This window comes from Octopus sinensis, linkage group LG11 (genome assembly GCF_006345805.1).
Source record: "Octopus sinensis linkage group LG11, ASM634580v1, whole genome shotgun sequence".
NCBI classification, from domain to species: domain Eukaryota; kingdom Metazoa; phylum Mollusca; class Cephalopoda; order Octopoda; family Octopodidae; genus Octopus; species Octopus sinensis.
Window position 1 is genome coordinate 36,383,287 of NC_043007.1, and position 25,742 is coordinate 36,409,028.

Sequence of the window (25,742 nt, forward strand, 5' to 3'; positions counted from 1 at the left end):
GGACTAGTTATCTATATATATATAAAGATGAGAATGTGTGTCTGTCTGTTGTGTGTCTGTATGAATCCCTAAAACTCGAGAACTACCCAACTGATTTCATTAACATTTTACACATGCCTTATATGTGCAACGTCATGGGCCAAAAATATTTTCAACTTCTTGCCTAATGCGAGCCCACAGTTATCTCTCATCTCTTACACGATTTCAGTATTATGTGTCAAATGTGAAACAATAATATCTCCCTATTGCAATGTGAGATACTTTCAGTTTAATACTGTCACTGTTATAGTGAAACTATTATCTCACATATATACATGCATACATACATATTCAGCATAAACACTCTACCACTACTACTAATAACTGTTGGAAACTCTTTCAGACCTGCCTTACATTCGAACTGGAATCTCAAAAACATTGTCCCCTTACATCTCATTCTCATTTCATTACCACGACAGGCAAATAAAACTTACTTCTCACGACGAGACAATGCAAGATGGTAACAGACATTAACCAAATGCTACCTTCTCAAGTGAAATATATTGTCATCCATTTCACCTCTAAACTTCCTAGTGTACTAAGAGTTCAAACGACCCCACATGACTATAGTACCACTGAATCGCAATCTCAAAAACATTGTCCCCTTACATCCATCTCGTTCTCATTTTATAATAATAATAATGAAATTATTGTATACAGTGCTCAGGTGCACCACAACTTGTCAGAAAGTGCATATAAAGTGTATGCAGTAATGTACAAATGTCTGGAAAGTGAACAATGTATGAGTCAGATACATGCTTGTGTGTGTATGGAGGGGAGAAAATCAGGTGTAGTGTTGGCAAATCTCAGAAAGCATGGAAGCTTTAAAGGATGCGGTGCTCCGACAACTAACAACTGATGCCGGCAATTTGTTCCATGCTTCAGCAACTCTCAGCATGAAAAAATGTTTCCGAAAGTCATGGGAGCTGTGCTGTTTTCTGACTTTGTAAATATGCCCACGGGTGTTAGATGGGTGGAGTTTGAAAAGAGTTTGTAAGATGGTTAATAATTTTATGGGTGTCTGCCAAGTCAGCTGCCAGACGTTGGAGTTTCAATGTGTCCATGCCCAGGGAAGTAAGGCATTCAGAATATGGCAAATGCCATATTGTTCCCACCACAGGGAAATAAAACTTACTTCTCACTATGGGACAATGGAAGATGGTAACAGATATTAACCACACCTTTTCAAGTGAAGTATATTGTCATCCACTTCACCTCTAACCTTCCTAGCATATGGAGAATTCAAACGACCCCACACCACTATAGCACCACTGATACCTTCATCCTTCTAGCTGTCTGCTTTCTTATAAATGCGACAAAATTCATTTCCAACCAAATAACATTCGGAACGCAATTCATACTCACTCTCTCCTTTCCTCTTACCATTTCTCTCGTGTTTAATAAAATATAACTTTGCCGGTACCGCCTGACTGGCCGTCATGCTGGTGGCACGTAAAAGCACCCACTACACTCTCAGAGTGGTTGGCGTTAGGAAGAGCATCCAGCTGTAGAAACTCAGCCAGATCAGATTGGAGTCTGGTGCAGCCATCTGGTTCGCCAGTCCTCAGTTAAATCATCCAACCCATGCTAGCATGGAAAGCGGACATTAAACGATGATGATGATGATGATGATTACCTAAGTTTTAACAACCTCTTCTTTGAAATATTCATCTTGTGCAGCAATACACTGGTCCCAGCATTGCTGCCACTTTTGGATTCTAGCCTGGAAGTCATTTTCCGTAAACAAGTTGAGGACTTTCTGTGATTCTTTCTGGGTCTCAACAACAGTGTTAAAACAGTGACCTTTGAGCTGCATTTTCATCTTGGGATAAAGGCAGAAATCCACAGGTGCTAAATCTGGCGAATAAGGTGGGTGAAGAAGTGATACCATGTTGTTTTTGGCAAGAAACTCACAAGTGAGGAGAGTTCAAAGACAGAGTACATTGTCATCGTGAAGAATCCAATTCTTTGTGCTCCACAGATCCAGTCGCTTTCGCTGAATGTCCTCCTTCAAACCCTTCAAATCATCACAGTAGAACTCTCGATCGATATCAGGCCCTGGGGGATGGATTCTTGATGCACAATACAGGGATTCCCTGACTTGCACGAAATTCGACTTGAGCGAGCCAACTTTTGATACCGAGTGTTCAGGTTGCACGAGTTGTATTCTCGACTTGCGCTTGTTGTAAAAATATTTATTATCAATGGTTGCATTGCCTTGTCTGTTATCTTGTTATAATAATAATAATAATAATGAAATTATTGTATACAGTGCTCAGGTGCACCACAACTTGTCAGAAAGTGCATATAAAGTACATGCAGTAATGTAGAAATGTCTGGAAAGTGAACATGCTTGTGTGTGTATGGAGGGGAGAAAATCAAGTGTAGTGTTGGCGAATCTCAGGAAGCATGGAAGTCTTATAATAATAATAATAATAATTGTGTACGGTGCTCAGGTGCACTACAACTCATCTAAAGTGTATATATAATCAGGTGTAGTTTCGGCGGATTTCGGAAAGCATGAGGGCCTTAAAAGATGTCTTGAAGGATGCAGTGCTCCGACAACTAACAACCGATGCCGGCAGTTTGTTCCACGCTTCAGCAACTCTCAGCGTGAAAAAATGTTTCCTGAAGTCATGGGAGCTGTGCTGTTTTCTTACTTTGTAGATATGTCCACGGGTGTTAGATGGGTGGAGTTTGAAGGGGTGCTCAGAGTTATTGTTTGTAAGATGGTTGATAATTTTATGGGTGTCTGCCAAGTCAGCTGCCAGACGTCGGAGTTTCAATGTGTCCATGCCCAGGGAAGTAAGGCGTTCAGGATATGGCAAATGCCTGATGGAGGGTATTCTTTTGGTTGCACGTCGCTGAACAGCTTCCAGACGATTGATGTCCTGGGCAAGATAGGGGTTCCAGACCGGTGATGCAAATTCCAGGTGAGGTCTTACCATAGCTATATAAAGCCACAGATAGATAGCCGGAGAGCGGCTCACAAAGGATTTGGTGAGTGATGCCAAGACACCCTCAGCCTTCTTGACAATTTTAGCGATGTGTTTTGTCCAACGCAAATCACTGTCGACAATAACACCCCGGTCACGTTCACTTGAAGACTTTTTGAGACTAGTGTTGTGGAGGGAGTAGGTGGACGCTGGGTTTCTCCTCCCAAAATGCATGGTGGTACATTTGTCCACAGCCAGCTTGAGTTCTATCCATCATTTCAAATATACATAAAGTAAAAATAATTGTGTTTGAATAATTGATAATAATATCTGGTACTCGACTTGCGCAAATTTCGAATTGCGTGTCCCCCAATTACTCGCGCAAGTCGAGGAATCCCTGTACCACATTTTCGGTGGGGTGGGGTAATGCTTGTGGCAAGTCTTCCAGATTGCTTATCATCTTCCAGTGATGTTCTTTCTGCTTTTGAAGTGCCCATGCCACTTGAAACATTGCGTATGACCCATTGCCTCATGGCCATAAGCTTATATTGAAGCTAGCTCAATGTCTCTGTAGCAGACTTCCCAAGCTTAACACAATAAATTTTATTCACTGAAATAATTTCCATTATTATTAATGACCTTTGCCCATCTATCAGGCAATTTAAATATTCTATCAGCATAAAATTTGACTGGTTTTGAAGAAAAAAAGTTATCTAGATGCATTTGACTCCATCTAAATCTTTATTTTTCTTTGCAATGAGTTCTGTAGAAACAAAAACAAATGGTAGTTGGATGGTGCAATATCAGGAGAATATGGTGGATTGGGTAAAAGATTCCAGCCAAATTCACGTAACTTTGTTCAGGCAGCCAAAGATACATGTATGTATGTTTTGTTTTAAGTATTCTCATGCATATAATTGCATGTCTAGATATGCTCATATATACTTAAATGTTAAACTTCTGGAAAGTTTTACAGATTTTAACAGTTCCAGTGATTGCTTCAATCTGTAGTCTTCGCATCAGCTTTCTCCTTTCTGATTTTGAGAAGCCTAATTTCTCAAGATTGGTATTCAGGCAGGGTATCACATATAAAGGCACATGGCTCAGTGGTTAGAGTGTCAAGCTTACGATCTATATATACATATATACGACAGGCTTCTTTCAGTTTCCTAATTGGAACACTACTCCTCTCCTGTTGATTTTTTTATTCAAATTAGCAAGCTGATGACAATACAAATCAGAATTAACGGTCTGGTTTTGTAGGAGATAAAGAGTGAGGTTTGGAATTCTGATACAACCAAATTCAAAGCAAGACACCCAAAGAAGGCTGAAACATAGAGAAAATAACAATTAAGGGGAGGACATCAGTCTGACTAATATAAACAGTATACATAAACATTCTCCTGTGGAGATTGAACCTAGGCTATATAAAAAAAAACAAAAAAAAAGTAAAATACAAAGGTGTTTTATATTTTTTAAAACACTGTTGCTTGTTGTTTCACCCTAGTTTAGTTCCGATCCAGCAAACATATGATCAAAGGCATTCCAGATGTGACCATCCTAAATTTTTTACTCAGCATAGTGTAGACAGGACTATTATTATTATTTAGTCCCAGATCAGTTTTGATCAGGCAAACCTGTGATGAAAAATGTTCCAGTTATGACCATCTCATCTAACTTTTAGATATTGTGCCTGTGGCATTACATTTTTTCTGTATATCCTTTCATTTTGAGATGTTAGCATGCGAGTGCATTTGACTGCTATTTCTAGCAAGCTGAGGCACCACATAGAGACTTACTAGCTTCACTCTTTTGTAGCCATTTTCTGCCTTTGTTTCAATTAATTTTGAAAATATCAAAGAATAACTTCATCTTTATTAAGCTGATGTTTAGAACAGAAATTAATATATTTTCATGGAAGGTTTTAACTCTTTGTGGAGGCGCGTGGCCTAGTGGTTAGGGTGTCAGCATCATGATCGTAAGATTGTGGTTTCGATTCCTTGACATGGCGATGCGTTGTGTTCTTGAGCAAAGCATTTCATTTCATGTTGTTCAAGTCTACTCAGCTGGCAAAAATGAGTAACGCTGCGATGGACTGGCATCCTGTCCAGCTGGGAAATACATATGCCATTGAAACCGGGGAAACTGGGCCCATGAGCCTGGCTAGGCTTTAAAAGGGTGCATTTATTTATTTATTTAACTCTTTAGCATTCAGATTATTCTGTCAAATGTAATGTGTTTTTTTATTCACAATATTTTGCTTTAATCAATCAATGTCTTGCAGCTTTGAGATGTTGAGGATGTGGTTGTTTATTTTTAGAATGTCACTTTAGTGTGGGTGTGAGAGCCCAGATCTAGCCAGTTTGAACATAAAACAGGTCAAATATTTTAGCTGGATATGGCTGGTTTAAATGTTCATCATCATAGTTTAATGTCTGCTTTCCATGCTAGCATGGGTTGGACAATTTGACTGAGGTCTGGCGAACCAGATGGCTGCACCAGACTCTAATCTGATCTGGCAGAGTTTCTACAGCTGGATGCCCTTCCTAACACCAACCACTCCGAGAGTTTGGTGGGTGCTTTTACATGCCACCGGCACGAGGGTTAATTAGGCGGTAACTGGCAACAGCCACGCTCAAATGGTGCTTTTTATGTGCTACCAGCACAGGAGCCAGTCCAGCGATACTGGCAACGACCTCACTCGAATGTTTTTTCATGTGCCACTAGCACAAGTGTCAGTAAAGTGACGCAGGTAACGATCACGCTCGAATGGTGTTTTTTACATGCCATCGGCACAGAGGCCAGCTTGTTACTCTGGCAACAATCTCACTCATATGGTACTCTTAGCACTCCACCAGCACGGATGCCAGTCATCGAATTTGATTTTGATTTCACTTGCCTCAACAGGTCTTCGCAAGCAAAGGGTTAATTTAGATTACTTTAACACAGTTTGTATCATAGAACCAAGGAATGTCTGAAACAGGTTAGCATCAAAAGGGTTAAAGTGTCTGCCTTCCTAAGTTGTGTGAGGCTATGGTATCTGAATGTAGCAATGCCTCTACTAATATTATCATCACCACCATTTGATATCCTTTTTCCAAGCTGGCACGGGTTGGATGGTTTGACAGGATCTAGTAAGCCAGAGGACTGGACCAAACTCTGCTCTCTATCTTGGCATGGTCTCTACAGATGGATGCCCTTCCTAATGCCAGCCAGTTTATAGAAAGTATACTGTGTGCATTTTATATGGCAGCAGCACCAACAAGGTCACTGAATAACTTGCACAACAATGACCACTCAACTGAGAGGGGGAGTGATACTGAGGGATGTGGCTGTGTGCTAGATGAAGAGAGGTTAAACTATTATAGAAGGGCACTAACCCATACTTGCACTAGCTGTTCTGTGTACACATACACCCTCCCATATGTAGAGTTAAACAGAGGGTGCAGGAGTGGCTGCGTGGTAAGTAGCTTGCTTACCAACCACATGGTTCTGGGTTCAGTCCCACTGTGTGGCACCTTGGGCAAGTGTCTTGTTACTATAGCCTCGGGCCAACCAAAGCCTTGTGAGTAAATTTGGTAGACGGAAACTGAAAGAAGCCTGTTGTATATATATATATATATGTTTGTGTGTATGTGTTTGTCCCCCCAACATTGCTTGACAACAGATGCTGGTGTGTTTATGTCCCCGTCTTTTTGCCAAACCACTAAGTTACGGGGATGTAAACACACCACCATCGGTTGTCAAGCGATGTTGGGGTGACAAACACAGATACACACACACATACAATGGGTTTCTATCAGTTTCCGTCTACCAAATCCACTCACAAGGCTTTGGTCGGCTCAAGGCTATAGTAGAAGACACTTGCCCAAGGTGCCACGCAGTGGGAATGAACCCGAAACCATGTGGTTGGTAAGCAAGCTACATACCACACAGCTACTCCTGACCTAGGAACATACCCAACACTTGAATGTTTATTTATACATATATATCATTGCTATTATGTAAAGCTGTCACATGTCCAAATTTGGCCAAATGCAGTTTTTCAACATTTATTTTTGTTTGCAATAGATGGTTTTTTTGGTCAAACTATCGCATCTCCAACTGCTTAAGATGCCAAGATATCAAAAATTGTCAAAGTATAGAACAACAGTTTTGCTATGGAATGGTGAAATTATTTTTTCGTTTTCGTTTTACGACACTTTTGCATAATAGAAATAAGTATGTATGTATGTATATATATATATATATATATATATATATATATAATGCAATAAAAATGGTAATTAATTTTTCTGTGGTTTTTCATATAACCGACAATTATTTACCGGTAAATTTCGGTATGTAAATATGACAAATTCATCGTCAGGAACTTTGTAAGGTTCAGTATTCCATTACGATTACCCAGACGGCACGCATGGCAGAATTTTGGAGGGAAAATTTACGTTCCCAGTCATTACTTAGTTTTAACATCTGCACACTTCCCCCCACTATCTGATGTAGCTGGGTCAGAAGTGAGGGCCTGTGGCATTTGTTAAATCTATCGAATATAGTGCCGAAGAAGGAAATCAAACTATTTTCTGAGTTTGTGATCCAGAAACATGTTCGCTATTAACGGTAAGTGATTGTCTACGTCTATTTGCTACTCCGATTTTGTGTATGTGAACCGCAGGGTCCTTCGTTTTTGGAATCTCCACTTACAGAAAATAGAAAAAACAGTCTTTGACTGACATTTCTAATTCCTTCGGTATGCGGCGAAGCAGCCTGTTGCTAGCCCTTTTTATTAGCTTTACTATATATATATATATATATATATATATAGGGTATTCATAAGATATCTTTACCATTTCCACAATTTATATCTAGATATATGCAACCAATAGAGCCCACAATGGAAGTGTTTCGATGTTTCTAATAAAACTTTGTCAATGTTTTCCAATAAACTCTGCTGAATTATCCTTATTTTTCACTTTTTCAAATTGTAAAGGTAATTTTTGGACATATATACATACACACTAGTGTGTGTATGTGTCTGTTTATAGTTGCACTTCTCCCAAAATTGTTCAGCTACAGGCAGTGGGTGAGTATATCTGTGTGTGTATAAATACATGTAGTGTCTGTCCACGTTAAGATGTATATCTTAACATGAACACACACACGTGTCTCATCATCACCACTTTTTGATGCCTACCTGGGTTGGATGAAGTTTATTGAGCCAGATTTTCTACAGCTGGATACCTCACCTGTTTCCAAGTAGCGTAATCTTTCCCAATGGCCATGCATATTTTCACAGAATACAGGAAACGAATTACACTGCTTGTGTGACTGATGCACATTTACAACTACTACATGTAGCAAAGACAAGGAAACAAAAATACACACACACACACGATGAGCTTCTTTCAGTTTCTGTCTACAAACCCACTCACAAGACGTTGGTCATAACTTAGGTCAGTAATAGACGACACTTACCCAGAGTGCTATGTAGTGGGACTGAACCCCAAACCATGTGGTTGGGAAGCAAACCTCTGAAGTACACAACTACCTCTGTCTGTTTCTCTGTCTGTATGTATGTATGTATATACATGTACACCTACAGCTACTTCTCCCCCCAGTCTCTCTCTCTTTGTATATATATATGTATATGTAGAGGCGCAATGGCCTAGTGGTTAGGGAAGCGGACTCGAGGTCGTAGGATCGTGGTTTCGATTCCCAGACCGGGCGTTGTGAGTGTTTATTGAGCGAAAACACCTAAAGCTCCACAACTTTCTCTCACTCTTTCTTCTGTTGGCCTGCTCGCTAAGCCAGCGGGGTGGCGTCATTTGAAGGCTAAAACAATGCGAAGCGCATTGTGACCAGCGATGTGTAGCAACATCTGATAGCCTGGTCGGTCACATATTTATATATGTATGTATAACATTATTCAGTTCCTATCAAGATTTCTTGCCAATAGAAAAAGAACCGGTTTCTAACCTAGACCCAAGGCTCCTTCATTGGAATTTCTACATCATCAACAGGGTATTTTTGTTTGTTTGTATGCATATGTGTGTGTGTGTGTATGTATGTATGTAACAAATGTTGCGATTCAGTCTTATATAAGCTTCCGTTTATGTTATTTACAATCTTGTGTAATCATTATAAAAATGATTACTATAGAATAATTACATGCTCAGGCATGTCACATTTCATTGATCAGTAGAGTTAAATGTGCATTGTAGTTTTACGGAAAATGAGTAACATTAAGACGAATATAACAACTGTTTCTGTTATTTTATTAGAAGAGAAAAAAAAATTGGGATAAAAACATGTTGATGTTCATAACAAAATGTCCTTTACATTTCTTATTTGTTTGTTGTTGTTTTTTTTTCACAAATGAAAAAATAAAATAAAATTGCTATAGTTCAAAACAGAAACAGGGGCGATCTTTCGTCTCTAGTAGACCTTTCCGTCGATTTCCGTAAAATTTTTTTTTTTTTTTACATATGGGCTTGCGGGAACTTTTGAAGTACTATACATACATATACACATACACCGAGTAAAAAATTTCAGTTATCTCTTTCTTTCACACATTACTCTCTCTGTCTCTTCACACACACTAACAGAAGCACTTCACTTACACAACATACTGTCTGTCTCCCACACCCCATCAAACACACACACACACATGTACATCAATGCTCCCATGCACGGTAACTTCAAAAGAATTTCCCTCGTTATACAATCGCTTTCTCTTAGTCTCTTTCGCTCTCATTACTTCAAAAGTTCCCGCAAGCCCATATGTAAAAAAAAAAAAGAAGTTTTTTTACGGAAATCGACGGAAAGGTCTACTAGAGACGAAAGATTGCCGAAACAGGTGTTTGCCTTGATTAAATTCTCTTTTTGATTTTATAAATGAAAAGAAAAAATTGTTTTTAAATTGCTGAGTTGCAGGCGGTGAGAAAAAAAAAACTTGAAAGATGACAGATATTGAAAACTTTAAACCGTCTAAAATATATTTCAACCAAAAATAATATATTACAGTTTAGCGGAATGCATTATTTTTTGTCTGTTTATGTTTTAAATTTTTAAAAAACTTTTTGAGGAGAGTTACGTCAGAATTGATAAACCGAGGGACTAAATTCCTCGTGGAATTTAGTTAAGTCCCTTTACGTTTTCTGGTTTAAAATCTTACCCAGGTCCACTTTTGCCTGTCGTCTTTCTAAAGTCGATCAAAGTACATGGATTGATATAATCGATTAAACCTAATAAAGGCAGTGCTACAGTATGGATCCCCGTAGGATCTTATCCTGGCCGTAATTCAAATGTTGAATTCTGTAAAAAGTCAAACTCAATACAATTTCTCTATATTTTTCTGTTATAATCCCAACACATATCCAAGCACAAATTCAGGTTTTGGGGTATAACCGACTTAATTGACCACAGTACTTGACTGGACTCTGATTTTATCGACCCGGGTAAGATTTGAACTCAGAACGTAAAGGGAGATTATTAAATAGAACATCATATTTACTCCGTCGATCCATCAATCTGGTCCCTATCCAATAATGATTATAAAAATAATTATAACAGTTAATAATTATCGTCATGGACTTAAATAAACATAAATATTTTACGTGACTTTCCGCTTTGAATTAATTCTCCACGCTCCAATAGAATAGTGAAGCCAAATGAGGAAGAGGTCCTTGCCCATTTGCAACCAGCTCCAGAAAGGAACTAATTTAGAGCCTTCAATTTCTTCCCAAGTGACAGCTACTTCTGCAATTCTCATTTTAAAATACTGCGCAAGATAAAGAATGTCAACATCGAAAGCCCACCTTTCCACGTGTAAGTTTCGGAACAGAAGCAAAGCGGCCTCTCTACTCAGCAGTTTAAATCCACATTGGGTATCCTTCACACCTCTCACGCAGAGAAGCCAAACAACAAAGTGGAAACCGTACATGAGAATAGTCCTAAAGTAGGTCCGTGTGGCTATAGAATCTTTTTCCAAGTGTGCTCGCGAACCGCAAATTACGACCAAATTTGATGGAATTTTACGAATTTCTTGCTCTAATTTCTTTTCCAATTTATCCAGATCACTGAACTTAGTGGCTCCATCAGCATCGGCGAAGAGTATTCTCCGACCACGGGACGACAACACTCCCAGACGGATTGCGCCTCCTTTACCGCGATTTTTCTCAAGCGTCAACACCCGGATTTTATCCACTCCATACTTCCCCACGTACAACAGTCCGGTTTCTGTAGTGCCGTCGCTACTGCCATCGTCAACGATAATTATCTCGTACGTAAAAGCGGGGTTGCTTTTCTGTCGTTTGTTTAAGTAAGCTATAGCTTCGTTTAACATCTGCGGCATTCGTTCTTCTTCATTATACGCAGGTACCACAACAGTAAGGTCTATAGAGGCAGCGTCGGTATTATGCAAAAAACGTAACTTTCTTTTGTTGTTTTTCGGATCGACAAAGAACATTTCGGACTCATGACGTTCAAGGCTTGGATGGGGTTCCGCGACGATATATATAACAAATAAAAATACCAATATCACCAAAGCGATGATAATTAAACCGGCGAATAACATCGCCACGTCTGACGATATTTGTTGAGTGTTTGTATCTTTTTGAGTTTTCAAAACGCAGAAGAGTTCTTCACTAGCCGAATCACTCTGTCCTACGTAATCAAAAGTGTTTGCAGTGTGGGAGGGGGGGGTGAATAATAAAAATAGGAGGCGCAATGGCCCAGTGGTTAGGGCAGCGGACTCGCGGTCATAGGATCGCGGTTTCGATTCCCAGCCCGGGCGTTGCGAGTGTTTATTGAGCAAAAACACCTAAAAGATTTCCACGAGGCTCCGGCAGGGGATGGTGGTGATCCCTGCTGTACTCTTTCACCACAACTTTCTCTCACTCTTACTTCCTGTTTCTGTTGTACCTGTATTTCAAGGCGCCGGCCTTGTCACTCTCTGTGTCACGCTGAATATCCCCGAGAACTACGTTAAGGGTGCACGTGTCTGTGGAGTGCTCAGCGACTTACACGTTAATTTCACGAGCAGGCTGTTCCGTTGATTCGGATCAACCGGAACCCTCGTCGTCGGAACCGACGGAGTGCTTCCAGGTTAAAAAGGAAGAAAAGAAAGAATAATAATAATAATAATAATGAAATTATTGTATACAGTGCTCGGGTGATGTTGACATATAGCTTGTCTTGATCTATTCTTTGATCTTTTCGGTTTGAACGGCAGTAGGTAACTAAAAACTTTTAAACTTCGTATACTGGTAGAATGTGTTTATAAAACATCTTTTTCTCTTGGCTTTATTGAGAAAACTCTATAGTTTGTAAGATATTTGTTGTTTTTTTCTTCAAATTCTGCAATTTCAACCAATCACTGACGTCTATTGAGGTAAAAAGCATTCGGTGCCGTATGAATATGTCCTTCGTTTAAGAAACAGATTGGGTTTATTTACATTTGTGAAGAAAAAAAAGATACCCTTCCCCCACTCCTAACCCTAAAGCAGATTGAAATGCAATAGATCGATACTAGGTCATAATTATGGGTGACAATTTCATATGACACCGCTAGAAAAAACTGCCGTTCAAACCGAAAAGATCCCTATTCTTCTCCTTGCTACATTAAATTTAAAGCTGTTGACCTGTGGCTGTCACCAATATCACCACCACCAAAATATATGCCTCTGATTTTTTTTTCTTATCACCACTCACTTTTTCTTTCTAATTTTGGTACAAGGCCAGCAGTTTTTAAGGGATAGAGCAAGTTGATTACATCGACTTCAGCACTTAAATGATACTTAATTTGGCATACCTACACTGGTGCGCCCAGCACCACCACCTGATTTTGTTTCCTCATAACATCCTGAAAAATGAATGTTTTTAGATGAAATTTTCTACAAATACGCTTGAAGGGATATAAATTCCGATTATTTACTCATTTACTTGTTTCAGCCATCTGACTGCGGCCATGCTGGAGCACTGCCTTTAGTCGAGCAAATCGACCCCAGGACTTATTCTTTGTAAGCCTAGTACTTATTCTATTGGTCTCTTTTTACCGAAATGCTAAGTTACGGAGACAAACACACCAGCATCGGTTGTCAAGCGATGGTGGGGTGGGGGACAAACACACACACACAAACATACACACACACACACACACACACACATATGCATATATATGACGGGCTTCTTTCAGTTTCTACCAAATCCACTCACAAGGCTTTGATTGGCCCGAGGCTATAGTAGAAGACACTTGCCCAAGGTGCCACGGAGTGGGACTGAACCCGGAACCATGTGGTTAGTAAGCAAGCTACTTACCACTCAGCCACTCCTGCACCTATAAAGAATTTGTTGTGTAAGATATTTTTCCAAGAGTGCGGAGAAGAGATTTGGATAATTCACACGAGTCAATTTGTTTCTTCGTAACTTCATGAAAAATAAATAAGGGCTTTCGGGCAAATTTAGTAACTTCTGATTTTTCATCATTTTCTCCCTACCTGTTTGAAATCATTACATTGCAAGTATTGCATCATCATTTTGTATTACTACGTTATTTAGGAGTGAAAATTGGTCAGCATAGTTGTTGTTGTTGTTGAAGTTGGGGGATCCCGAAACATAGGTAGTAGGTCCTCTTTTTTCAAGAAATTTTTCCCTAACTTCAACCTGATTGTAATTGATGTTGCTGATAAAATAGCTGGGTAATTTTGACTATTTAACAATCAATATTATTTTCTCTGTTGGATTCCGAGTCAATCTTTTCCCCACACTAATGTCTAATTTGATAATTTTCAAATTTCAAAAAAAAAAAAAAAAAAATGATGTCTAAAATGGGGCAAAATGAGTAATGACTAATTTCAAAAATCTCTTCTCTTTAATTGCTTGGTGTGTAAATATATTTTGAGGAGGACACTCAATCTCTCGTGGAAGCGCCATCCAACCAAAATGCAAATATATGGGAAACTACCACCTGTGTTATCTCTTGTGAAAGGTAGGAGAGTCCAGTTTGCTGGACATTGTTGTAGAGCTGAAAAAGAAGTAATTTCTACTCTTCTCCTCTGGAAGCCATCTACTCGCAATACCAGAGGGCACACACTCTCCTACCCTGATGTAATCTCCAGGGATACAGGCATCCAGCAACAGGACCTCCGTAATGCCATGATGGACCGTGAAGTCTGGTGTAGCATGGTAAATTCCATTGTCTCGACCACGGTCGAACAATGATGATGATGAGACCATGTAAAAGTTATAGAGAATATTTTATGTTGAGTTTTTTTATTTAGTCAAGTTTTGTTAATTTCCCCTGACCCTCTTTCATCTGACCTGGATATTTAAAATTTCTTTTTATATTTCTGATCTTTCTGATGTCTAGGGATGTGTATGAGTCTGTTTTCTTGAGAACTGAAGTGGCAAATTTAGATTATCTTTTGTTACTCAATTTTCCCTAGCCAAATTTATCTTTTATATGGTCAAAGAGAACAGTGATAATTTTCTGAAATAGTGGTCAGATTATGTTAAAATGCTTTTAATGCATTTAGGAAAGGACATTTGCTTAGCTAATATAGATTTTATAAAATAGTGACCATTTTTGAAAATACATGGTCTGATCAATAAGTATCCGGACTGTTGCCATAGTAATGAAGCCAAAGCACTTGGCACAGGTTGACCTTGAATTCTGCTGTGCAGGTGCACTAAGTTTTAACATTCTAGCTCACTTCTGCTGTTTATAGAAGTGCTTGGAAAAAGGTGTGTAACATGTTATCGTTGCATTGACCATGACAGAGGAAGTTGAGCAGAGACTCTGTATTAAATTTTGCCAAAAGCTTAGCAATAGCTGTGCAGAGGCCTATGCAAAGTTTTCAATAAGTTTTTATTGTTCTTGTGCAACTGAAACCTGAGTGTCTTCTTGGTCAGCTGAAAGCAGTTTTGGCACAGACTTGGCAGACACGCGTCTCATACCTAAATCTTCAGGGATAATTCACTGAACTGAACCGTAACTAATCTGCACATCCTCTGATAACTCACAGATTTCCCCTCACAGCTGCACACATATCTGTGATGTTTTCCTCAGTTCTGCTGGTTGTAGGTCTCTCAGAAAATTCGTCAATATTGACATTTTTTTTGGCTTACGGTCATATGGCATAGTGGTTAAGAGCGCAGGCTACTAACCCCAAGATACCGAGTTCAATTCCAGGGAGTGACCTGAATAATAATAATAATAATGATATCGAAAAATACCTTAGGAATGAGAACCCTGGTTCGAAATTTCCCCAAAACACCTGATGAAGGCTGGAGGGTATATCAGCCGAAATGTTGTGTTAATAACAAACAAAATGAGGACAAATATCCGTCAAATGTAAATAATGTAGATAATGTACACAATTCCTCATCTCTTAAATATAGAACTGTATTTTCTAAAAGTTCTAAAAAATAAACCAGTTATGAAGGGTTACGTGGCGTGTTTAAAGCAGAATTCCATTAATTTTCCTAAATCTTTTGATACCAACACACATATCTGGTTCTATTGTAAACTTATTGTTTTAGAAGTGATTAGATCAAAATTTCAAAATAATTTGTTCCACACACTAGATTAAAAAATGACAAAATTATTTTGCTAACTTCGTTATTTTCACAATTAAATGAAACAAATATATCTAATTTTACTAGTCGGATAGACTAGAGCCAAAACGAATAATGCATTTTGTTCAGTGATGCATAATACTAAAGATTGCAAAATTCATTTCGACTGCTTAGTAATAAATACTTCACTCAGTTGGCAATAACAGAACAAGGGACATAATTCCACCATACATTGTTAAAGAGTTATGTTACTTCGATATTGGCTACTTCGGATTAAAGAAAATATTTAAGATAAATTTTGAGGGATAATGAAGGAACCTGTATGTGGTTGTGGGATCCTTAAATCACTCCCTACTATCTTAAAAATAGTTAAGAACCCATTAGATAATGTAATTACAAAGACACTTAAAAACAAAATAAGTTATTCCTAGCTGGAATACCTTTATGTCTGCTTGGTCAAGATTGATATGGAATTCAACCATTGATTTGCCATTTGACAAAGGCGGCGCACTGGCAGAAACGTTAGCACACCAGGCGAAATGCTTAGCGGCATTTCGTCTGCCGCTACATTCTGAGTTCAAATTCCGCCGAGGTCAACTTTGCCTTTCATCCTTTCGGGGCGATTAAATAAGTACTAGTTACGCACTGAGGTCGATATAATCGACTTAATCTGTCTGTCTGTCCTTGTTTGTCTCCTCTGTGTGTAGCCCCTTGTGGGCAATAAAGAAATAAGAGACGTTAGCACGACTGGCGAAATGCTTAGCGGTATTTTGTCTGCCGTTACGTTCTGAGTTCAAATTCCGCCGAGGTCGACTTTGCTTTTCATCCTTTCGGGGTCGATTAAATAAGTACCAGTTACGCACTGGGGTCGATGTAATCGACTTAATCGCTTGACTGTCCTTGTTTGTCCCCTCTGTATTTAGCCCCTTGTGGGTAGTAAAGAAATAGGTATTTCATCTGCTGTTACGTTCTGAGTTCAAATTCCGCCAAGGTCAACTTTGCCTTTCATCCTTTCGGAGTCGATTAAATAAGTATTAGTTGCATACAGGGGTCGATCTAATCAACTGGCCCCTCCCCACAAAATTTCGGGCTTTGTGCCTAGAGTAGAAAAAAATTTGACAAATACCTGCTGCTCACTGGCACAGAATTATTCAGGAAATTTTTATCCCTTCCTTCTCTTCATTAAGAAAAAAAAAGTTTACATCCATATATTGGGTTATCCGGAAAGTTCGTACCTATTTTTAAAGGAAAGAAAAAGGTCAATAAATACTTGCTATTACATTTTTAATTAACCAAATATGAACCATTTTGTTGCACAATGCATCTCCATCTTTCCTTAAACTTGAAAATACCCTCTTCTCAGAACTGAAGTGGTTTCAAGGCAAAGAATTCATCAAGGTATCTTTTTACGTCATCCAAGGAATTGAAATTTTTACCATTAAGACTATTCTGCAGAGACCTGAATAAGTGGAAATCCAAAGGAGCAATATCTGGTGAATATGGAGGGTAGGGGTAACATATCCCAGCCAAGCTGCAGCAGTTTTTGTCTGGTTCCCAAAGCATCAATGCCGAAAATGAACTTTCTTATCTTCCATTTTAAAGGGTTACAGAATTAACACAGGTTATAGGAACATAAACCTTCTTCCATGAAAAGATATCTTAAACTGTGCTCTAAATGGAGGTGTAGTCAAATCCTATTTTATGGACTCAACCATGTTCTAAAATAAGTCGAAAGGTAAGCTATTATAAATCGGCAAGAACTTTCCGGACAACCCAATAATTCTTCTCTCTTTCTCATGATGCTGGACATGTTTTTTAAAAGTTCAAAACCATCTTTATTTCATTCATTATTGGTGGTGGCTGCATCATTGTGGTTGTCATCATCATCATCATCATTGTCGTCGTCGTCGTTGTCATCGTCATCATCATCATTATTATTATTATTATTATTTAATGAGCATGTTCCATGCTGGCATGGCTTGGACAGTTTGATAGGATCTGACAGGGAATGCATATGACTTAGCAGTTAGGATATTCAGCTCATGAGTTCAATTCCCAGTAGCAGATTGTGACCTTGAGCAAGACACTTTATTTCACATTGCTCCAGTTCACTCAGCTGGTTATAATGAGTGCCAGCTTAGGACCCAACAGGTGAAAGGACTGCATTGTATTATGCTGTCTGCTTTGACATTGTTTCTACAACTAGATTCCCTTCCTATCACCAACTTCTTTACAGCATGTACCAAATGCTTTTTTTCATGCCACCATCACGAGTGAGGTCGTAAAGCAGCTTGCAAAACTATGATCCCTGAGAGAGGCAGCTTTATACTGCGAGACAAAAGGTTAAAGTATGAGAGAAGGGATCAGAGCAAAACAGATTTTGTGCTGTAGAGCTGCAGATGAGCTACATAGATACTCACATTTTAGAAAAGAGGGTGAGAGTGGTCAGGTTACCTCTTTTCCAACCTTCGTATCTTTTCCATTAGCACTCGTAGGCACACCATATCGCTGTATGAGTTTTCTCCCTTGTAGCTGCAGGCACATTGTGTCGAATGGTGAGGGAAGAAAACTCATACAATAACATGATGCACCTACAGTGTGCTAAAGGTTTAGGAGAGGCTTGCTGAACGTATGAGAAAGATTGGGTTAAACAAGCAACACCTATAACATAAACCTGTTATCTGTGACAAAGCTGTTATTACTCTTTTACTTGTTTCAGTCATTTGACTGCGGCCATGCTGGAGCACCGCCTTTAGTCGAGCAAATCGACCCCGGGACTTATTCCTTGTAAGCCTAGTACTTATTCTATTGGTCTCTTTTTGCTGAACCACTAAGTTACAGGGACATAAACACACCAGCATTGGTTGTCAAGCGATGTTTGGGGGACAAACACAGACTCACAAACACACACACACACATATATATATATACATATATACGATAGGCTTCTTTCAGCTTGTCTACCAAATCCACTCACAAAGCTTTGGTCGGCCCAAGGCTATAGTGGAAGACACTTGCCCAAGGTGCCACGCAGTGGGAATGAACCCGGAACCATGTGGTTGGTAAGCAAGCTACTTACCACACAGCCACTCCTGCACCTATCTATATAGTTATTGTAAACTATAATTTTGTAATATATCTTTGACAACAATATTAGCCATTCAAAAACACATAAAAATTCTTAACTCCACTTAGTCAATTATTATTTGGTTTCAAGATGACCATTGCATTAACTGCAACCCAATCTGAAATAGTTCCACTGCAACTGTTCTGAGATGAGGCTGTTGGTCACTGTAGATAGGCTTCAGAGTTTTAAATATAATTTTTTTTCCTCATTTAAATAGGTCATTCCAGTTGTCATTGCCTGGCTGGTACTCATAGTTGGTTGGTTAATTTGGCTGCTGGTTGAAATTCATGTTTTCTCTCTCTCTTCCTTCCTTCTCTCAATGGGGAACAAATTTAGCATTGTACAGTACAGCAGAATTAAGCATTCATGGCTTCAAAAAAAGAGAATCTATCAGTCCATAACAACAGAACAGAGACACTAAGAAGGATTGGCTTAAACTGTATAAGGAACTGTTAATGGAAGGAACGACAAAGTATGTTTCTTTGAATGGCTAATAATTAATATTAACACATAGGTCTCAAATTTAACCACTTGCCAGAAAAGTACAACACTTCCAAAATATTTTTGACAATCAACTAAAATTACTATCATATCTCTTCCAACGGAGTTCAAACTAACCAAAGACTACTTTAGTGGTACAAAAAGACATGCTGCTGAGCATTTTGTCCCAATGTGCTAGCAATTCTGCCAGCTCAATAATAATAATAACAGCCTTAATAATAATAACAATAATGTGTTGTTTATCACATTATCCGAATCGTGGCCGATGCCAGCGTAGCCTCGACTGGCTTCCGTGCCGGTGGCACGTAAAATGCACCAATCCGATCGTGGTCGTTGCCAGCCTCGCCTGGCACCTGTGCAGGTGGCACGTAAAAGCATCCACTACACTCACGGAGTGGTTGGCGTTAGGAAGGCCATCCAGCTGTAGAAACACTGCCAGATCAGACTGGAGCCTGGTGCAGCCTTCTGGCTTCCCAGATCCCCGGTCAAACCATCCAACCCATGCTGGCATGGAGAACAGACGTTAAACGATGATGATGAACAATAATGTGTTGTTTATTATAATATGAAAGCACCATGTCACACCCATATGGTTGTGGTGCATGTGCCAAGTGTACCTTATCACACAGGTGGTCATGATGGGTATATTGGGTTGCGTATATTTGTACCCCAGTGTCACTTTGACGGTATACACTGCTCTCTCACTCAATAATAATAATAATAATCCTTTCTACTAAAGTCATAGGGCCTGAAACTTGGGGGAGGGAACAAATCAATCACAACGGCCACAGTGTTTCACTGGTACTTAATTTATTGGCCTTGAAAGGATGAAAGGCTAAGTCGGCCTTGAAAGGATGAAAGGCTAAGTCAACCTTGGCTAAGCATTTTGCCCAGCATGCTAGTGATTCTGCCAACAATAATGAGAAGAAGAAAGCAGAGGAAGAGGCTAGTTGATATCATTCACTTCAGTTCATGATTGTTACTTTATTTTATCATCATCTGTGTAAGGGGATGCTGAAAATTTCCTGGCTTTGGGTAAAAGAAAATACAGAAGGATCGGTTAATTAAGATTTTTTTCAACATATTCCTCTCTCAGATTCACACATTTACTGCAGCAACCCTGTGAAAGAACTCGGAAGTTTGGGCCTCCAACCAGGCCTTTCGTGATACACTTAAAGCCAGGAACTTTTCAGCACCCCTTCATAGATTTCTTTCTCTAATGTTTTACATAGGTTAACATATTTCTGGGAACTGAAACATGGTCTCTCAAAGAGTTCTATTGTAAACCTATACAAGTGAATATGTGAAAAACAAAAGAGGAATTTTGAAAGAATTATCTATTAAACTAGCTTTAAACATTGAATGGCGATGGGGTTCCACCAGAATAAAATAGTAGTCGAAGGGGTCCATTGGTAAAAAAATGGCTGAGAACCATCAGTCAACAATCTATTTCTTTATTGCCCACAAGGGGCTAAACATAGAGGGGACAAACAAGTACAGACAAACGGATTAAGTCGATTACATCGACCCCAGTATGTCACAGGTACTTAATTTATCGACCCCGAAAGGATGAAAAGTAAGTCGACCTCGGCAGAATTTGAACTCAGAACGCAGCGGCAGACGAAATACCACAAAGCATTTCACCCGGCGTGCTAACGCTTCTGCCAGCTCGCCGCCCTATCCATCAGTCATCAATCATCTGGAAATGGTTGAGAACCACACAAGTCATCAGTCATCCTTCAAGGATGACCTAATGGCCCTCATTGTCCTCGGTGTTGGGATAAAATACAAGGAAAATGAATAATTAATTCAGACCAAATAATAATAAAAAAAAAAACACAAAATTTATCTGCAAACATTTTCTTTTCATTTTTTTTTTTCAATTAAGTTTTTTTTATTTATTTCGAACCATGTATATATATAATATTTTTAAAAAAAACTTTTTTGTTGAAGTTTTGATCTTTTTTTTTTAATTATATTTCTGTTTGTTTGTTATTTTTCCATTTTTATTTTTTTTGTTTGTAGTAAAGGACCTGGAAGGAAACACTGTTATATAATTATTAAAACTTGATATCAATAAAAAAAAAAACAACAAAAAATCCCAACAAACAATCGATTGATTGATTGATCAATCAGTCAGACAAACAGACAGACATAATGAACACAAGACTTGGAAAATAGTTGCTTAAATAAAGCCATAATATTGATATCATTACTTTGGATAAAAGGCAAAGTCAATACTGGTGAGATTCAACTCAGAATAGTGCAGAGAATAACAACAACAATAGTAATAATAATAATAATAATAATAATAATAATACAATAGGCACAAGGCCTGAAATTTTGGGGGAAGGGGCTGGTCAATTACATCGACCCCAGTGAGTAACTGGTACTTAATTTATCGACCCTGAAAGGCAAAATCGACCTTGGTGGAATTTGAACTCAAAACCTAGTGATAGGCGAAATACCTATTTCTTTACTACCCACAAGGGGCTAAACACAGAGAGGACAAACAAATGGATTAAGTCGATTATATCGACCCCAGTGTGTAACTGGTATTTATTTAATCGACCCCGAAAGGATGAAAGGATTGAAACATAGAATGTAAGGAGAATGTAAAGGCATTTTCTTTTTCAATGCTCTAATGATTCGGCCAATCCATTGCCCTAACTAATAATAATAATAATAATAATAATAACTGTTTCTAATTGAGGCACAAGGTCAACCATTTTGTTAAACTGAATTTAATTTGTACTCAACACTCGACTGGTACTTTATTTTTCTCAACCCCAGAGGGAAGAAAAGGCAAAGTTGATCTAGGTGGGATTGAAACATAGAATGTAAGGAGAATGTAAAGGCATTTTCTTTTTCAATGCTCTAATGATTCGGCCAATCCATTGCCCTAACTAATAATAATAATAATAATAATAATAATAATAATAATAATAATCCTTTCTACTATAAGCACAAGGCCTGAATTTGGGAAGAGAGGAGTAGTCAACTACATCGATCCCTGTGTTTCACTGGTACTTAATTTATTGACCCTGAAAGGATGAAAGGCAAAGTCAACTGCAGTGGAATTTGAACTCAGAACGTAAAGATGAATGAAATGCTGTTAAGCATTTTGCTCAGCACTCTAACGATTCTGCCACCTCACTGCCTTAAACAACAACAACAACAATAATAATAATAATAATCCTTTCTACTATAGGCAATAATAATAATAATAATAATCCTTTCTACTATAGACACAAGACCTGAAATTTGCAAGGAGGGGTCTAGTCAATTACATCGACCCCAGTGTATCACTGGTACTTAATTTAGCAATCCCGAAAGCATGAAAGGCAAAGTCGACCGTGGCAGAATTTGAACTCAGAATGTATTTTGTCCAACGTGCTAATGATTCTGCCAGCTTGCTGCCTTAAATAATAATAATAATAATAATAATAATAATAATAATTCTTTCTAATTTTTGGCACAAGGCCAGAAATTTTGAGGGGAAGAAGTTAGTCAATACCATCGGCGCTAGTTTTTGACATGTACTTCATTTTATCAACCCCAGAGGAATGTAAAGCAAAGTTTGCTTCAGTAGGATTCGAACTCAGTACGTAAAAAAACAAATCGGAATAAATACCATACTACATTTTGTTTGACATACTAACTATTCTGCAGATTCACATCTTATGATTTCTAATAAATATATATTTTTTTGTGATTTTGGCATAGAACCAAAATTTTGAGAGGAGGGTGTTAGTTGATACCATTGAACCCCAGCAGATGACTGGTACTTTATTTTACTGACTCCTAAGAGATGGAAGGCAAAGCTGACTTTGGGTGGGATTTGACCTCAGTACATACAAAAATTGGAATAAATGCCTCAGGGTATTTTGTCTGATGTTCTATTGATTTTGCCAATCCACTACTATAATGACTTCAGATAATAATAATAATAATAATAATAATAATAATAATAATAATATGAGATAACTTGACTGAAGTGTGGAAAATGAAGAAGGTGAAGATAGTGCCAATTATTGTCGGGTCCTTGGTGACAGTATCAGAAGGCATCAAGAGGAATATGAAGGAAATGGGAATAGAGTGTCAAGCAGAATGGTTACAAGTTTTACATCCTTGGCATGGCCAGAACAATCAGGTAAGTTTTACAGATAGCATGGTACCATAGGTTGCAGATAAGAAGCTCATTATGCATTCAAGGCTCCAGGAGTTCAAACAAAACCAGAGTTAACAATAATAATAATAATAATAATAATAGTTATAATAATGGTTTTCAATTTTGGCACAAGACCAGCAATTGTGGAGGCAAATGCAAGTCAATTATATCAACCCCAGTGCTCATCTGGTACTTATTTTATCGACCCCCAAAAGGCTGAAATGCTGCTAGGAATTTAGCCCAGCAATTTGACTACACTGTCAGCTCACCACGATGATGATGATGATGATGGTGGTAATAATAATGATAATAATTTGATACAAGAGTAGACAAACAACACGAGAAAAGACAAAAAATAGCAGAACTTACAATACAAACTTCAGAGAACCCTTAAATGTAGTGAAGTTGTTACTATCCCAATTGTAATAAAAGCCTCAGGCACATAGTTGTAAGGAATTTAAACGGTTGGTTAGAGACATTGGATATTGGGCTGAATTTCCTGACATGACAGAAAACCTGTTTGTTTGGCATAGCAAGAACCATAAGAAAGAGACTAGATACATAACGTTGTAGAATGTGGCTTGGTATCTGGACATCAAGCAATCCAATACCAGCAGAACAAGAAAATTCTGCGTGACTGATGTTAACCAAGAGTGTGATTTAAAGTGAAGTGACAGGAAAACAGTATGAACATGAGTCAGAGGCAGTGATAGCAAATAATAATAACCTCAGCAAAATACAAGTTTAATAGACCAGAGAAAAGAAATTATGAACAACAATGGAAATCTGTTGCCCATCAGATGTTAATCTTTATATATAAAGCTGAAGTTGTCTGTGTGTGTGTGTGTTTGTGTGGCAGGTTTGGTAGCCTTCAACTGACACTATCTCCTCCGAGACCCTGCAGCGCAAGTTGACCAAAATTGACAGTATGATAGAAGAAGGCTTGCTCTTCCTTCCGTAGAAGGAAAAAATTAAAATCGGACCATGTTAAGACCAAAAGTTATTTACTTCGAAAAGGTGCTTTTTTCTGTGAAAATCCCTATTTTTTATGATTTTTTGACTGCTGTGTCGCCATTTTTCGGTGTATTTCAACCAGAAAATTTTTTGCTTAAAAAGAATAACAAGCTACATAATGCAAAATTTTTACTTTTCAAAAATTCCAATTCTAAAAGGCCGGAAAGAAAAACCCGAGCAACGCCGGGCTATACTGCTAGTATTATGTTAAAGATGAGTGAAAAAAAAAAACATTCTGAATTAATGAGAAATGTGCAGGTACTCCAGCCAGACTATATAGCTTTAAGTTTTTAGCTTTTAAACCAGCCATACCCAGCGCAAATATTTCACCTATTTTATGTTCAAACTGGCCACATCTGGCTTCTCATACCTATCCTGCAATGTTATCCTAAAAATAGACAATCATATCACCAAAATCTCAAAGCTATAATGCATGATTAATACAAAACAATGTGAATAGATAAAACATCACATTCGACAGAGTAATCTGAATGCTAAAGGGTTAAATTCATACTTACTGTGAATGCCAGTGTATAAGATACACTTTTTATTCTTAAATCATCATTGTTTAACGTCCACTTTCCATGCTTGCATGGGTTGGACGATTTTGACTGAGGGTTGATGAACCAGATGGCTTCACCAGGCTCCAATCTTGATCTGGCATATTTTCTACAGCTTGATGCCCTTCCTAATACCAACCACTCCGAGAGTATAGTGGATGCTTTTACGTGCCACCAGCATGGGGGCCAGTCAGGCGGTACTAGCAATGACCTCGCTCGAATCTTTTTACACATGCCACCGGCACAGGTGCCAGTAAGGTGATGCTGGTAAAGATCATGCTCGAATGGTGCATTTTACGTGTCACCAGCATGGGGGCCAGTTAGCCGCCCTGGCAATGATCACGCTCAGATGGTGCTCTTAGCACCTTACTAGCACGGGCACAAGTGCCAGTAAGGCGACGCTGGCAATGATCACACGTAGCAAAAAAATTGCCATGCATCAAATGCAACTGTATTATAGATGGGATACCAAGTGAATGAGAGTATGATGAAACATATCAAATCTGTTTTTTCCACAAAATATAATTTCCTTCCTCAAAAAAAAATAGGGATTTGTCCCAGATAAGAGGGTGTTCTATACATCAGAAAATACAGTATCGGAGCACTTGAATGCATAATTACTACCTCAGCAACAATTTTGTGAAGATGGGCTTTACAAAGCCAGAAATAACATGGCCACTTATAAAATTATAGCTACAAGTCATCGGAGACACTGTGTAAAGATGTAAAACATTCAAGACATTTAGAATGTGATAAGTGCATATACACACATTTAAACGTGTGTATATTCTACCATCTGAATGACAGATGGTAGAATAATC

The 25,742-nt window shown here is 38.4% G+C and overlaps 1 protein-coding gene across 1 annotated transcript; it reads right to left on the reverse strand.

The window, feature by feature from the left end:
* Positions 1-10,042: 10,042 nt before the first annotated feature.
* LOC115217456 (dolichyl-phosphate beta-glucosyltransferase) lies at positions 10,043-11,643 on the reverse strand. The gene has a single exon (XM_029787159.2). It carries the CDS (start codon positions 11,545-11,547, stop codon positions 10,585-10,587), a length of 963 nt encoding a protein of 320 aa, XP_029643019.1. The 5' UTR covers positions 11,548-11,643; the 3' UTR covers positions 10,043-10,584.
* Between the last annotated feature and the right edge of the window lie 14,099 nt (positions 11,644-25,742).

Excerpts from the sequence above, each read along its gene's own strand:
- LOC115217456 (XM_029787159.2), bottom strand. The coding sequence starts at position 11,547 with ATGTTATTCGCCGGTTTAATTATCATCGCTTTGGTGATATTGGTATTT.